At 40.1% G+C, this 16,679-nt stretch overlaps 1 protein-coding gene across 1 annotated transcript in view; it reads right to left on the bottom strand.

Moving 5' to 3' along the window:
* RUNX1T1 (RUNX1 partner transcriptional co-repressor 1) overlaps window positions 1-16,679 on the bottom strand; it is a 141,402-nt gene that overhangs the window by 38,444 nt on the left and 86,279 nt on the right. The window contains 2 exon segments of the mRNA XM_047783619.1: window positions 1,928-2,178; window positions 15,097-15,278. Of these exon segments, the coding sequence (XP_047639575.1) occupies window positions 1,928-2,178; window positions 15,097-15,278 (433 nt within the window).

The following is a 16,679-nucleotide window of genomic DNA, read 5'->3' as shown; positions in this document are numbered from 1 at the left end:
TTCTCAAAATGGCAGCCTGATGTAACACCATAATCTGTTACTCATACATCAAGATCTTATTTTATTTTAACACACACTAAACTCGGCCAGACTTCAGGGATGGTTAAGTACTTGCATATATTTATAGAGATTAGCACTATTAGTTTTATAAGCTAATATAATTAAAAGGTAAGGAACATGGTCTGATGAAAAAAAAAATCACATAAAACCAGTGGGTACAGATATAATTCATAAAAGGATATTTTACATTACTAGATGAAAACATAATCATTGCCCATAAGTATAATTACTTTCTTGCTGATTGCTTTATAGTGTACTGGAACTAATATTTCATAAAATAGAATTTGTGCCCAAGAAACAGGCTATTTCCTAGCATTTACAAAGTGGGATACCTTGAATTGGTCTTAGAATGACCTGGTGACTCCACTTCTACTTGAAAATGAGCAATTGTAGTTTGAGGGTATTAAGTCATAAATAAATGGCAAGGCTTTTGCTTTGAAGGGAGCTGTTATTGTATTTGATTTGAGGGTCAAACTATCAATCCAGACTGAGAAAGAACATAACCATTTTTGAGAGCTCTTCAAAATGGTACCTAAGAGAACATCAGACAGATTGGCTATTAAGAAAGCACAAATTATATGCTTATCTTTTTGTCTGACACATTACATAAATGTAGGAATGACTGCTGCAGGGAAGTGAAGCTATTACTTTACTATCTCACATCCAGGACCTCCTCTATAGCCTCTCCCCTCAATGAGACTCTCTCTCTCTGCTTTCTAAACATGCATGTACTATGGCAATCCCTATGTGCTATTAACCTAGTTAGAAAGCTAACATAAACTTCTGCTTACCACGCTCTCTCTGCTTGTGGCTAAAAACCTGCAGTCCCTGCTGCTTGAGCAGGGAACTGGCTATGCTGCCCGAGTTTTGCACCCTTTGCTCCATGTTCTGCTTTTCTACTTGGACTTCATCTTGTGCTGTTCCCAGTACCCTGCCCACCAAACCATCCATGTCAGGTAACTCTGTCAGCAGTAAGCTACAAGGTAAAGGCAGTCGTGCTGCTGGATAGCATGGACACAGGGGACAGAAAAAGATGACAGAGGGTTGACTGCTGCTCTCAGTTTATCACTGACTCACCAAAAATCAGGAACTGAGTAAGCCTCAGGACCAGAAACAGTGAGGTCGTCACCTCAGCCACTGATCATGTGTCAAAACTTACCTGTCTTTCCTCTCATTTTCCATGGTGAGTACCTGTTCTTTAGAACACGATGTCTCCTAAATGCTTCACTTCCAACTTTTTTATGTAAAGAAGGAATGAACACAGGCAAACGCAACACATATTTACCCAAATTCTTTCTTTCCTTGGTATTCTTGATCTTTGACACTAAATTGTCAACACGAAATTGAATCACTGGCACTTCCAGGTGGGGAGGGGGAGTACTAAATCATTCCTCAAAGAACATCTGTTGACTCAAGCCCCAGACATAATACCATACCATATTTTTCAAATAGACTATCACAGAGACTAAAAAAATCAAATTGAACTTTGAGACTATCTGAAATGAAAGACATTTTTATTTGTGGCAGGCCAACTACATACAAAATCTGCCATTTTTTAAAAAAAAAGATGAAACTAAAAATTCCCTTTGCATTTGTTAATACAGTTAGGGTTTTTGTAGTTAGATGCCCCCCTCTGCCATCCCCCAAAAAAGCTGCTGTCACAAAGAACATAAGTAATTAAGAGAGAGAAAGCATAGCTGTTAGTTAAGGGACAAATTAATACCAACCAAATTCTCTCATTAAGGAGACTTTATCTAAAGAAAGAGAAGTTTTACCACTATCACAGATTTCAAGCCTCAAGTTTAGCTGAGAAGTAATGATCCAAGCACACGACTGCATAAGAAGAGAGGAGCTCCTTCAGTCTTACCCATAGGTCTGTTTCTGTCCCTGAGGTCCCTGTGGCTGGGGTGTCGATAGGAGTCCCTGTAGTGGTGGGCAATGGCCATATCATCCAAACGGTAATGCTGAGGTGGAGGAGGGGTGGGGTGAGGCAGGCCATTGGGCTGGTAGGACAAGCCGTTATTTGGACTGTACCGCTGGCCTGGGCTAATAGTGCATGGTCGCTTGCTTGGATGTTCTGAGTGCAAAGGCTCTCTGTCAAAGCCATTTTCTTTGGTTCTGAGGGAGGAAGAAAAAGAATGTGTTTCATAATGTACATGGAAACCAGTATAGTTCAGACACTCACATTTGAACATGGTAGTATAAACAGAATATTCTTTTACTGGCCAGAAACTTTCTAAACTCAGCTTCCTAGGCCTGTGGGAGTTCACTGAAGCTCATGCTGAGGCTTAAATGATCAAAACACTGCACATAGGAGAAAATATTCCACTTCTTATCTAATTAGCAAACATCTTTTTGGTTGAAGCTCGTGTGGTGATTAGGCCACAAATAAGAGGAAAGTTGATCTCCCCTCTGCAGAACACATTTTCATTCAAAAGCAACTTCTCAATTTCTAACAAACACCCTCAGATCAACTGTATTTGGTGAAGATTCATCAAGGTACAAGAGCATCACTCTCTTTGATCAATTCTTTGGGTACACTTCTTTCATTAATCCAACCTTGTATCTGACATTCCCATCAGAGAATATCTATGAGCTCGGTTGTTCAATACAGTAGCCACATGTGGTTTAAGTTAAATCAAGTTTCAAATGCAGTTCTTCAGTAGCAGTAGCCACTTTTCAAATACTTAATTGCCACCTGTGGCTACAGAATCAGGCAGCATATACAGATCATTTCCATCATCTCAGAATGTTCTGTTGGAAAGCACTGAGCAAACTGAATTAATGCAATAAAACAATGAAATGTCTGGGACTGACATTATTTTGGGTCACCATGATAATCAATCAGCAGTCATACAGAGCAAGATGGGATTAGAACTTATTTTAAAGTTGAGGAAACACATGCCCAAAGAGCTCAGTAACCTGTCTGAGTTCATCAGATCTTATTAGGACAGGACAGGCACACCTTGAATGCACTTCATCATGTGATACATAAAACTCTCAATTCAGAACGAATACATTCTATAAATGAGATCTGATAACTGCTCCTAAATTCTCAAACAGAGGTAGAGCTAAAGAAATATCTTCCAGCTAAATGGATCTCAAAGAGTCTACCTCAATATACTCAGAAAGGCAGGAACATACCACATCGACTTTGACTGAAAGCACAGCATCCAAACTAATTGTTCACTTAATTGGCTAGCTTCAGAAGACAAGCACTGTATGCTTAGACCAGTGGTACCATCTATTTGCCCTGGGAAATTTCCCCATGAGAATTCCAACAAGTCATAGTAGCCATAGATTTCTGCCTGCCTCTTTTGATTTTAGGTTGGTTAGGTTTAGTATACTTTTCTACTTTCCTAGTCCTGAAAAGGGGGGGAGCAGACTGTAGGAGCCTCCAGGGACAATAGGTCTCATGCTCTCTGTGACTGCTGTCTGAATGTCCTGGGGCAGGCCAAGGACTCAGGGACCCCCTGGGCTCTGCCCATGATGCAGCCTGGACATTGCATCATGGGCAGTGGCTGCCTTAGGGGCCTGGGGAAGTGGGGAAGCCCCAGTGTCCTACAGAGTGTCACCTAGGGGCTCAGGTAGGGGCTGGGCTGGAGGGTCCTGCACCACTGCGGTGCTCCACCCTCTCAAATAGGATGAGCACCTCACAGTGTGGAATCTGTGGGTACCGGTCCACAGCCACCGCCTTGACCAGCAAGGAAGGTCCTCTAGGATAAAACTGGAGGGACCTGAATGGAAATGGATTTGACAAGAGATCATTAGGGGTGATGGGATTCTACAATGAACAATCCTTTATACCCCTTTAGGTTAGAGTGATAGCTTATACATACAAAAGACTAAGAAGAAGAAAGGAGTTAAAGACAGAAGAACTGAGGGAAACCACAGAGTTCATGTGATATGAATACATGCCCAACACATGCTGGAGAAAGATGAACTGTTCTGGGCCAGGAGACTGACCACCGTTGGCAATGTCGGCAGGGCATGGCCCTCATGGGAGTGTCAACCAGAAGGCTCAATGCCGCTCCCATCTGCACTAAAATATTCTGACTCCATATATATTGATCATTGATCAGACTAAAATGTTTTAAACATTACCTAAATTCATTGCTTTAAAACAATTTGGAAAAGTGAATGGAGGGAGTTCCTGTTGTGGCTCAGTGGTAACAAACCTGAAAGTATCCATGAGGACACAATTTCGATCCCTGGCCCTGCTCAATGGGTTAAGGATCCAGACTTGTCATGAGCTGTGGGTTGGTCACAGACGCAGCTTGGATTTGGCATTGCTGTGGCTGTGGTATAGGCCCAAAGCTACAGCTCTGATTCGATCCCTAGCCTGGGAGCTTCCATATGTTGTGGGCATACCCTAAGAAGTCCGAAAAAGGAGTTCCCATCATGGCGCAGTGGTTAACGAATCCAACTAGGAACCATGAGGTGGCGGGTTTGATACCTGCCCTTGCTCAATGGGTTAACGATCCGGTGTTGCCGCGAGCTGTGGTGTAGGTTGCAGACGCTGCTCAGGTCCCACGTTGCTGTGGCTCTGGCATAGGCTGGCAGCTACAGGTCCGATTCGACCCCTAGCCTGGGAACCTCCATATGCCGCAGGAGCGGCCCAAGAAATGGCAAAAAGACAAAAAAAAAAAAAAATCCAAAAAAAAAGGATGGAAACATTCTAGATAGATTTATCTTCTAAGAAGATATCTATGTGATTCTAAACTGTATTTCCATATCCTATACATTTCTGAATGTATACTTATACATGCCAACACTTAATGCATAAACATTTCCAGCATAAATCAGTTGGAAAATTCTGAAGACTCTTAGTAGCTAGGAACATAATGTCAACACAGCACCTACCTTACTGGCAGTGTGGTGTAGTGGAAAGAGCACTGGACTGGGAATCAAGAGACCTGAGATTTAGTCCTAGCTCTTCCACGACTAGCTGTGTGACCTTGGGCAAGCCACTTAACCTCTTTGGACCTCAGTTTGTTCATCTGTAAAATGAAAGGGTTGGACTAGATCAGTGGTTTTCAAACTGTGCCATCTGAGGTGCCCAGGGACTCCACAGGTAATAAAGAGCTTTTACCCCAAAGAATCTAGATTTAAAGGGCCAAAGGAACTCACTTCTCATTCTTATTTTAACAGTTTCACCTAAAGTTTCATTTTTAAAAGAAAAAGTCAGCTTCTAAAATCAAGTTTGAAAACCACTGGACTAGGATTATTTCTGAGGTCCTTTCTAGTTTGAAATGTCTGCAATTTCAGTTATTCTATATTTTTATCTAAATGTCATTTGTACAACAAAGGGAAAATAGCCAATATTTTATAATAAGTGGAATATAACCTTTAAAAATGTAAAGGTGTACACCTGAACTTACATTGTACATCAACTACACATCAATTTTTTTTAAAATATTTTTTTAGGAGTTCCCGTCGTGGCGCAGTGGTTAACGAATCCGACTAGGAACCATGAGGTTGCGGGTTCGGTCCCTGCCCTCGCTCAGTGGGTTAACGATCCGGCGTTGCCGTGAGCTGTGGTGTAGGTTGCAGACACGGCTCGGATCCCGCGTTGCTGTGGCTCTGGCATAGGCCGGTGGCTACAGCTCTGATTCAACCCCTAGCCTGGGAACCTCCATATGCCGCGGGGCCCAAGAAATAGCAACAACAACAACAACAACAACAAAAAAGACAAAAAAAAATTTTTTTAAAATAAAATGTCATGATCGGAGTTCCCGTCGTGGCACAGTGGTTAACAAATCCGACTAGGAACCATGAGGTTGCGGGTTCGAGCCCTGCCCTTGCTCAGTGGGTTAATGATCCGGCGTTGCCGTGAACTGTGGTGTAGGGCTCCAATTGGACCCCTAGCCTGGGAACCTCCATATGCCACGGGAGCGGCCCAAGAAATGGCAAAAAGAAAAAAAAAATTTAAAAAATAAAATAAAATGTCATGATTATATGATTGAAAACACAGAGCTAATGGTCCACTGGCCAAACTATGTTCAAGTCAACCACTTGAACCAACAGAGAACTTCTCTGTTCTTTACTCTGAACAATGTGTGCAAAAATACAAAATATCCTCTAAATACCTTACAGCAGCCTAAATATATAAACATCGAAACATTTCTAAATATCAAAACATCTTTGACCCAATTGTGTCAAACCATCTCAACTTACTGGTCTTGTGTCTCTTTGTTCAAAGATAACAAGAACAGGAGTTCTCACTGTGGCTTGGTGGTAATGAACATGACTAGTATCCATGAGGATGCAGATTCCTGGTCTCACATCTGGCGTTGCCGTGTCTGTGACCTAAACCAGCAGCTACAGCTCCAATTCAACCCTTAGCCTGGGAACTTCCACATGCCTTGGGTGTGACCCTAAAAAGATTTTTTTTTTTAAAGATAATAAGAATATGCAATATTGGAAGAATTCTTCCTATTTTCAAAGTAGTTAGATAGATTTTTTTTTTTTAAATCTTTGCCCTCAGATCAGGGCTATTACTTCAATGAGCCCATATTAAAGCTTTTCTAACCCCTCCTAGAACAAGGACAGCAATGTTCTAGGAAGCGGGCGGCTAGGTCCTAAATTTGTCCTGTCATTGCTATCACATCCCTTCAACTGCAGCTATTGAAACAATAAAGCTTACCACAGAAAAGCTTTTAAAAGGGTTCACAGAAACGAAATTATAAAAAAGTCTCCCTGGTGCTTCCTCCAACCACTCATGTCTACTTATAAAGCCAACCTTATTCAAATGTCCAGAAAAGTAATCAAAATAACTTAACTGCTATTTATCTGTCTGCTGTTTAAAAAGCCCACAACTATCTACCTCTCATTTGCTGAGCAAATTCCAAAGCTGCATGTTCATCTGTTACTCTTTCAAAGTATATTAGGCAAAACTAAAATACTTTTCATTGTCCTATACCAGCATACTCTTGAAATAACTCAAATCCTAGTCACATCTCATGGATTTCTGGAAGGCATTTTTTGGTTTGTTTTTTATATTCTAGCTCCCTTCCAGGAGAAATTTTCCTGAATATGACCTAAACACTCCAACATTTAGATCCCAACCACTTCTCTCTCTCTCAGGGTCTGATGTCCTAAGAGTAGAGGACTGCTCAGGACTCAGCTGTGTGACCTTGAGATAACCTAGGAAAGCCAACCTGCTGGCTTCAGTTTTCTACCCAGTAAAATAGAACTAATAGGAAACAACACATGTTTAAAAAGAAATAAAACCACTTATGAGACAACCTAACTTACACTTCACCCCACTTGAGGCTACTTTCTCTCAGCTCCTCAATAACAGAGACTATAAACTGACTTGTTTGACATGCTGTATAACACAGATGTATAGCATGCTGTATCTTCTACCCAAAATTCCATGATAATCTATGTGGGGAAAAAAATCTGAAAGAGAATGGATATGTGTATATGTATGACTGGATCACTTTGTTGTACAGCAGAAATTATCACAACCCTGTAAATCAATTATACTTCAATAAATCTTTTTAAATATGAATGAAAAGAAAGAAACCAAAGTTTTAAAAAATTTTTCCTCCATATAAAATATTTTAAAAGTCATTATTGGTTAGCATGCACTGATAAATAATCCCTTGGTGACACGAGAAATGGGGAAGAATGAAAAAATATTATTAATGTCATGGCAATGAACAGAATAAGAGGATCTGTCAACCTCTTACATGACAAGAACAGACATGAATTTTTTCTAGATTAAAAAAAATTTTTTTTAGGTGGGGAAAACAACACTATAAAGATTGCTAGAGAAAGGCAAAGTGGTGTGGCATAATAAACCTGAGAATACCAAGGAAGAAACTTAAAGTTTCTGATCTTAGTCCTGTTACAAATAAATACACAGCTAAGGTGCTGACTTCTCCAGCTGACCCCAGGCATTACAAAGGGCACATGGCTAAACTGACCTTGTCTTTCTCTGGTATTTCCTATACCAGTCAATTAAAGCTACCTTTTATCGTGCCACCAAAATAAAAACTGGGAAGTCGCCCTATAGTGTTTTTCTTCAAATCAAGTGCTATTGCTGGTCTCTTAAGCATCTCTGCATGGGTCCTGCTGCCCTACTCCAGGACACTTAATATTGACCTGATCACACCACTGTCCCACTCTGCAGGCATCTCAGTCAGAGTCAGGGCTGAGATTCTGGCCAAGTCTTCAAGAAAATAAAAACATTACTTTTGTATTTTAGAAGCCTATTATCTAAATCTCGGGGGGGGGGGGGGAGGGGCAGTTCTATTAAAGAAGCCCAAAGACATTAATAACATTAAACAAATCTTCCTTCTCTTTTTTAACACATTCATTTTGTTAAGGCGTCCAATGAAAGGTCTAGAATCAAAGGGCGGGGGGATCATTTATGGCATCATATTTTCAAAACACCCTTCAGTAAAATGTCTCTTTAGGAATTGTTAGGAAATAGGAGAGTTTAAACAAAGTCTTTACATACAGCCTTCTATTGGTGTTAAATAATGTACCTGAAACAAAATATGTTATGAATTCCTCTCCTTCCTAATTCTTTGTGACAACATGCAGGGATTACCGTGTTTGCAGAAATATCACCCGGCAGGAAGTGGGATGTTTAGGCCATGAAGAACAGAGCACTGAGTGAGACAGGACCATCACTACCGAGCCACATGGAAAGAGGTGCTTTCCATCTCTCTATTGCTAAACCACCACCTAGGAGATCACTTCCTGAGCAGTGGGGTAACATCTTCTGGAGTAAACAAGATGCAAGCGCATGTTGGCCACTCCAGACAAATACATGATACCTGGACCTAACATTTGGATTCACAGGGCTTTCTGTCTCCAAGTAGAAAGTGGGCTCACAAAGATAAGGAAGTCATGATCCCCAACATGACTGGAGGATTACTCTTCAGGAGCCACAGAATAGGGATGATTATTTCAGAGCTACTGAGAGGTCTATGTGAGAGAATCTACATAAAGAGCCTAACAGATATTCAGCATTTGTGGTTTCAAGCTGAGGCAGTCAGAGGCTGGGTATACAGACATAAATATAAGAGCACAAGCATTCAAGTCAGAGAACCTAGAGGTTAGAATCCCATCAATGCTTGTTACAAGCCATGCGACCTCAGACACAGCATCCAGCTTGCCTGAATCTATGCAACAGAATGGTCTGGAAATAAGTGCTATGTGCTTACATGTATATTATTAAGCATGGGCCTGGAACATCTTAAGTGCTCAGTAAACAGTAACCATTATTATAACATTTATGACAAGGAAGCCTTTGTTCAAATAGTAAATCTTGCCTGAGTTATTCTGCAAAGTATGAACAGCATTATGATTTATAAGAACTAGGGCACAGAAAAGATACCATCAGTCAGAATATAGACTAAAGCATGAACAACGTTCAGCAGGGCAAGACCCCAGGAGAACAGGAAAAACAAGCCAAGTTGAATGCTGAGGCTGGAGTGTGGCAAGACCAAAATGTTCTATACAATAGTGTTATTATCTTTCTCATCGTGCAAAATGCAGCTTAATGCTATTCACTAGAGACCTCCACAACTGATGTGACTAATAATAAAAAAATCATTTCTACATGGACGATTACTCTTTTCTTGAAACTGGAGAATGCATAAAAGATGCATCACAAAACAATGAGTGAATATAATATAAATTCCTCACATTTTTTCATAGAAAACTGAATGCAGTAGATAATACAATATTTTTTTTGTCTTTTTTGTCTTTTTGCTATTTCTTGGGCCGCTCCAGCGGCATATGGAGGTTCCCAGGCTAGGGGTCGAATTGGAGTTGTAGCCACCGGCCTACGCCAGAGCCACAGCAACGCGGGATCCGAGCCGCATCTGCCACCTACACCACAGCTCACGGCAACGCCGGATCGTGAACCCACTGAGCAAGGGCAGGGACCGAACCCGCAACCTCATGGTTCCTAGTCGGATTCGTTAACCACTGCGCCACGACGGGAACTCCCAGATAATACAAATTTAATTCTTATGAGCACAGTCAATTAATTCTACAATTCCTTGTAAAATGCACGTATCTTTTCTCTTTAGAATGACAAAAATATTGAAACTTCATTTATTTTTCAAAAAAGGAAAAAATGGACCTAACAGGTTCAGCTGGTGTGTACTTTGCTGACGAGTTTTATATATTGAACTAATGTGGTTTCAAAATGACTGCCTTATGACCCTCCAACATTTAGCGTTTTCTAATTTACTCATTAAGCTAGGAACCTGGCTGACTATGGATCCCCTATCTTTATAAAGATTTATAAAACATCAGAATACTCTATGATTACCTTTACCCCCATGAGCGACAGAGAAGAAATAAATGAAGGAAAGTAAGGGGGTTGGGGGGACACAACTCATAGCTGAGCTTTCTTTACTTAAACTCTGAACATTAAAACAAATTTGTGCAACTGGAAGATTCCGGGTATGTAAATATGCTGGCTTCTCCACTAAGAAGCTCTCTGATTTTAAGCAAGTTCTTTGGGTATTAGTTTTCTCAAGTATAAAGAGAAAGGACTGACCTGGTAAATCCATGAGATCCCTTCCAGCTGACAAATTACATACTTTGAAAGCTCAAGAAAGTCTTTTAATAATGTTTAATAATTGGGGGAGGAGAAAATACATATCCACACAACTACATGGCCTTCATAATAAAAGGTGTATTAAACTGGGAGTACCTTAAAGCATAATTACATTAAAATGATTATTTACATTATAGTCTACTACCATATTATAATAATTCTTGTTTCATTATATTATATTATATATTATAACATATTCTATGCATTATTAATCCCCTTCATCCACATACGTAATGGATGGAGATAAATAGTTAATATCAATCACCTAAAATGAGGGGTGGGACAATGGAGACCTTCACAAAACCAATGATCATTAGGTTTGAATTCTTTTATTTATTTATTTTTTAGGGCCACACCCACAGCATACAGAAGTTCCCAGCCTAGGCATCCAATCAGAGCTGCAGCTGCTGGCCTACATCATAGCCACAGCAATGCTGGATCCAAGCTGCATCTGTGACCTACACTGAAGCTCAAGGCAACACTGGATCCTTCACTCACTGAGTGGGGCCAGGGATCAAACCCATATCCTCAACAGGAACTCCTAGGTTTGAGTTCTTAAGCAACATTCTGAGTCACAAAACCAACATAACAGATGAGAATACCTTACAGACACAAGAGCTGTGACATCCAAGCTGTGAGAAAAGACATTAAGTGATAATACAACAAAAGAATCTTTTTAAGCTTATTAAGTCTTATCTATTATACTATATATCTATTATATTCTATCTATTCTACATAGAAATGCAGCTGTATCTGCAGCAGTGTCCAACTGCTCTTTCCCTCCTCACATCTGAAGTGTGAGCCTCTTCTTGACCTTCCTGGGGAGCAGTTTTAAAGAGGGCTCTTAACATCTATTCTCTCTTTGAAAGTGGTCACTTCATTTAACCAGCTCCAAAAAAGGTTCACACTCCCTCCTTCAACTTGTCCCATCACAGAATGGCAAGATAGACAAAACTTTCCACAGGAACAAACAACAGAAATCAGAACTTTCTATCATTGCCTAATATTTCAGAAAAAAAAAAAAAAAAAGCATGAGTTTTAAATGAAAACTGTCTTTTTCTGGTTTGGGTTCTACGATAGTCTACCACAGATCTACAAATCTAGTATAGCTGTTCAGGGACTCACTCCAGAGCTATTTTTAAAAAGAAGTAGAATAAATTTTACCATTCTCTGCAGGGAAAAAAAAAAAAATTCATACACTTCCCCAAGGTATTTCTATCTCTGTAAATAACAATAATGCTTAAAAAAAGAAATATAACCAGTGACAATCATATTTAAGAATGAGAATTTGCCAAAACCCAACCCTACGTGATGACTGTTTAGTAGATTAAATCAGCAATTGTCACAAAATTTAAACCCCTAAAGTTGTAAACAAAATATAGAGCGCTCTTTTGTTCGTGACATGTCATGAACAAATTACCAAAATGTGTTTTCTCCTCAGGTGTCAGTTTTTCCCTCTTTTAGTGACTGATGGTTCCCAGTGTTATTACAGAAACAGATTGATCTTTTTAATGAGCCAGTTTAATAGACTCCAAAATCTCACCGTGGCTGCTCATCCATGTCAGACCATATGCACCAACAAAACATTCAGTAAAACAAAAAAAAGCTCTGCTGTCAGACAGCTCCATACTCTATAAAATTTCATATAGTAGATCTGGATATACAGATAAATAATCAGAAAAGAAGGAAAATGCATATGCAAACAAGATGCAGAAAATACATGCAAAGAAATACTGTAGAGGCCCATATTTTCTTGGCTCTGATCAAATTCCCACAAGATACAAATATATTTACACAACATATTCTTGATACCCTTCCTCCTAACTCTAAGGAAATCCATTTGCCATCTTTCCACTGTAACACACACCTCACGTTTCCACTTGAAAAAGAATGTTCCATCCAAAGAGCAACTGTTTGAATTCTGACTCCAACAACTGCCTATGAATAACCAGAGGGAGAATAAGATCGAAGACTCTTTTTTCAGGTTCTGTCTGACTGAATGCAAACATGCACACACACACAGCTACAGATCATCAAAACAGGGAGTTCCCGTCGTGGCGCAGTGGTTAACGAATCCGACTAGGAACCATGAGGTTGCGGGTTCGGTCCCTGCCCTTGCTCAGTGGGTTGACGATCCAGCGTTGCCGTGAGCTGTGGTGTAGGTGGCAGATACAGCTGGGCTCGGGTCCCACGTTGCTGTGGCTCTGGCGTAGGCCGGTGGCTACAACTCCAATTCGACCCCTAGCCTGGGAACCTCCATGTGCCGCGGGAGCGGCCCAAGAAATAGCAAAAAGACAAAAAAAAAATGATTTTCTGTGGAATTTATATGAAGTTTCCATATCAAGGTTAGCACATTGCCCAAGGCTTACCTCAGCACTGTTCAAGGAAGGTCTAAAGTCATGGTACATTCACAGCTACCTAAACCTTTCTCTGTTATCCTCGCTTCCACCCCCAAAAATGTTCTTTTTCCCAGTTTTCTATCTAGTTTCTTTCTCATTTCTTTTACTACATTGTCTTGGAAACATGGAGCTGAAACATCTCAATACCAGCAGAGATTTTTCTGCAGGATCAGAGAGGAATACACATGCGAATCTTCTCTCTTTGGGCTGCTTCTTAGTTTTCAGCATCATGCGGACATGCCATTCGGACACCTGGATTAAACAGCTGCCTTTAAGAGCAAAAGTCCTAAATGCTTGAAGATGACTCAGGAAATACAACTTGCAAAAATACAAGTTGTTGGTAGGTCACGTATGGAGGTGGGTCTACCTACACACATAACCGTTTGCTTTAGGAATGTTAACCTATTAAGAGGTCCTGTGTTGAGAGGAGAAAAATTCCAGAGACTGGAGCATAAAAACTGCTTAACAGAGGATTATGGAATAACTGTATGTAAACTGGCTGGCTTTTAATAACATTCTGATTTGCAAAGCAGCTAATACATTTTAAGGGTGGCTAAGTCGGTCACAGATAGATGTCTCTGAGCAGCTCCAAGGATTGTAAGCTCCTATGAATCTGTGCCAGAGTGTTAACCTCTCAAAGGCTGGCATACTCTTGCATGATGAAATGCAGAAAGAGAGAACAGGTAGGTAGAGAAAGGAAACTAAGCATATGACAAATAAGTTTTTGAATATAATTTCATTTTAAAACTCTCCATATGTTGTATATGTGATGCAAGATGCTCATAAGATTTTATATTTCTATATTAGCAGATATTTATATATGCAGCTGAGGTATTGAGGAAAATTATTTTAATAAAATACAGGGGAAGTTTCATGCATATGCCTTATTTAGCAACTACTTTTTAGGGTTTAATGGCTAGGGGCTTTATTTTACATTTCTGAGAATTCTCAGTTAAGACAGCAGAGTGCCTAACAGAATGAATGCTGACTAATAAAATTTTCAGCAAAACTGCCCTCTATTAGTTCTACTTAAGAGTTAAGAGTTATCTTCACTCAGTTCTGCTAGCTTCCCAGAAGTTTTCTCTTAGATCATATACAACCCAAATTAAATAGCTACTTCATTGTGTTTAGGCCAGATTTCAAAATTACCATGTTTTGAGAAAACCAGGAATGAAATGAGAATTTTAATACAGGCATACCTCGGAGATATTGTACAATCAGTTCTAGACCACCATAATGAACAAAATATCACAATAAAGCCAGTCACACACATTTTTCGGTTTCCCAGGGCATTTAAAAGTTATGTTTCCACTATACTATAGTCTATTAGGTGTACAATAGCATTATGTCTAAAAAAGGTACATACTTTAATTTAAAAATACATTATTGCTAAAACAAATGCCAAAACAATTATGAGTTAACTAACATTAAAGATCACTGATCACAGATCATGACAAATACAATAATAAAAAGGCCTGAAATATTGTAAGAATTACCAAAACGTGACCCAGAAACATAAAATGAGCAATTGCTATTGGAAAAATGGCACCCACAGACTAAGTTCCATGGACGGTTGCCGCAAACCTTCAATTTGTTTTGAAAAAAAAAAAAAGAAAAAAAGAGCAGTATCTGTGAAGAACAACCAAGTAAAATACAATAAAATGAGTTTTGCCTACATTGACTCTGTGTCTAAGAACTTGGCACATTTGAATATCATTCATCTCTATACCCTTTAATATTGCAAACAGCAGCAGTGATCATTTGCAATGTATGGAAATATCAAGTCACTATGTTGTACATCTGGAACTATCATAGTGTTGTAGAACAATTACAGTTAAAAAAAAATGACAAGTAGCAAAGATAACCCTGCACGAAAACTTAACACAGGCCAGAGACTCAACACTCTGTAACACCCCAGGCCAGAGCAAGGTTCCCTAGATGGCCACTCTAGCTTACTGTCAATTTGTAAGATGTGTCAGTCAGCAGTTTAAACATGACAGGAAACATGTCTGTATACCACAGGTCCAGGATACTGCTCCCTCTCACCTGTCTGGAGTTCGCCTCTTCCCGTTTTCGTTCACATCGAGAAGCAGCTCTGAGGAGTCAACAGGTGAGGTGGTGCTGGCATCCAGAAGCAGCTGTTCATGCTGGGCGAGGTACTGGGCAGGGTTCTGTTTGGCCAGCCTTGCGCAGTGGAGGAGCTCGCGCTGCAGCAGGGGCAAGTTGGCCTGCAGGGGTATGACAGAAATAAGAGGGTGGCCTGAAAAGCTCCTTCTAACCAGTGGATCTACTCCACTTTTTGAAGGACCACACTAGCTAAACAAAAATGCCAGGGAATGCATGCCATTCCCAAGCACAACTCTCAAGGACTGAGCCACAGTGTCAGCCTCCCCAGGGGATGTCTGACTTTTGTGAGCCACCTCACCCTTCCCGCCTTCAGGCCTGCTGATAACACTGGGAGCAGCTCGTATTTAAGATCCCCTCATACTCAAACATAACAAGATTATAAGCACTACAGGATATCAGGTTCCCAGGAGCAACTTTTGTTTTCCACAAGGAAGACAGAAGGTGTGTGAAATACATACCTGCTTCAATTAATCTCTAGGCAACCTAACACATTCCATTTTATATTGAGTTACTTAACCAGGTAAAAAGGCTAATCCTAGGAAATTTCTTAGGTCAACCACTAACTTCAAATGAAAAAATATAGAGATCGGCATAGAAATATAGAGATTGTTTTTAATTATCATCAGATTCATATAGAAATTCAGTATTGGCCTGAGGCTGGTCAGATATCCCAGTTGGAATTCATGTACAAAGCATATATTCCTAGTCTACAGAGGTAACCTTGCTTTCTTTCATCAGACTTATTCCAAGGAATATATATATTTTAACAGAAGTCTTGTGTACTCATTACTCTGACTCCTCACCAAGCCCAACACTTGGAAAAAGACTCCTGAGAACATGGTTGTTGACAGATGATTCTGGCATCTCAAATGTAATAAGGAGAGAGGCAATTTCACACAGATGAAAGAAACAAAAACCTTAGAATTTTACTCTGAAAAGTAAATTTACTCTGACATCAAAAATCCAGAGTGTTGTTACTTTTTCAGAAGGGAGGGGAGTAAGAGTGGAGAGTATGAGAGTATGAACAGCTCCACAATAACACAATTCTCCAAACTCAAGAAAAGGTCAATAACATAAGTATGCAATACAAGGGTTTTATTTGTAGGAACCAGGTGCCATGTATACTGATTAATCTATCAGGTGGAAAAGCCTATATGAATACGGGGGTCCCAAGTACCCCAATCTTTGGGCCCAAGTGCCTTTTTAAAAAAAGCCCTCTCATGTTTCCCATCATTGTTCAGCAGTTAGCAAACCCAACTAGCATCCATGAGGACACAGATTCAATCCCTGGCCTCGCTCAGTGGGTTAAGGATCTGGCATTGCCATGACCTGTATGTAGTGTAGGTCACAGATATAACTCAGATCCCGCACAGATGTGGCTTTGGTGTAGGCCAGTAGCTGTAGCTCTGATTGGACCCCTAGCCTGGGAACCTCCATATGCCTTGGGTGCAGCCCTACAAAGACAAAAACACCAAACAAAACAAAACAAAACAAAACCCTCT

The sequence above is a fragment of the Phacochoerus africanus genome, chromosome 6, assembly GCF_016906955.1.
Source record: "Phacochoerus africanus isolate WHEZ1 chromosome 6, ROS_Pafr_v1, whole genome shotgun sequence".
In the NCBI taxonomy this organism is placed as follows: domain Eukaryota; kingdom Metazoa; phylum Chordata; class Mammalia; order Artiodactyla; family Suidae; genus Phacochoerus; species Phacochoerus africanus.
Note: the sequence above shows the minus strand (reverse complement) of the source record. Positions and strands in the feature narration are given on the sequence as shown.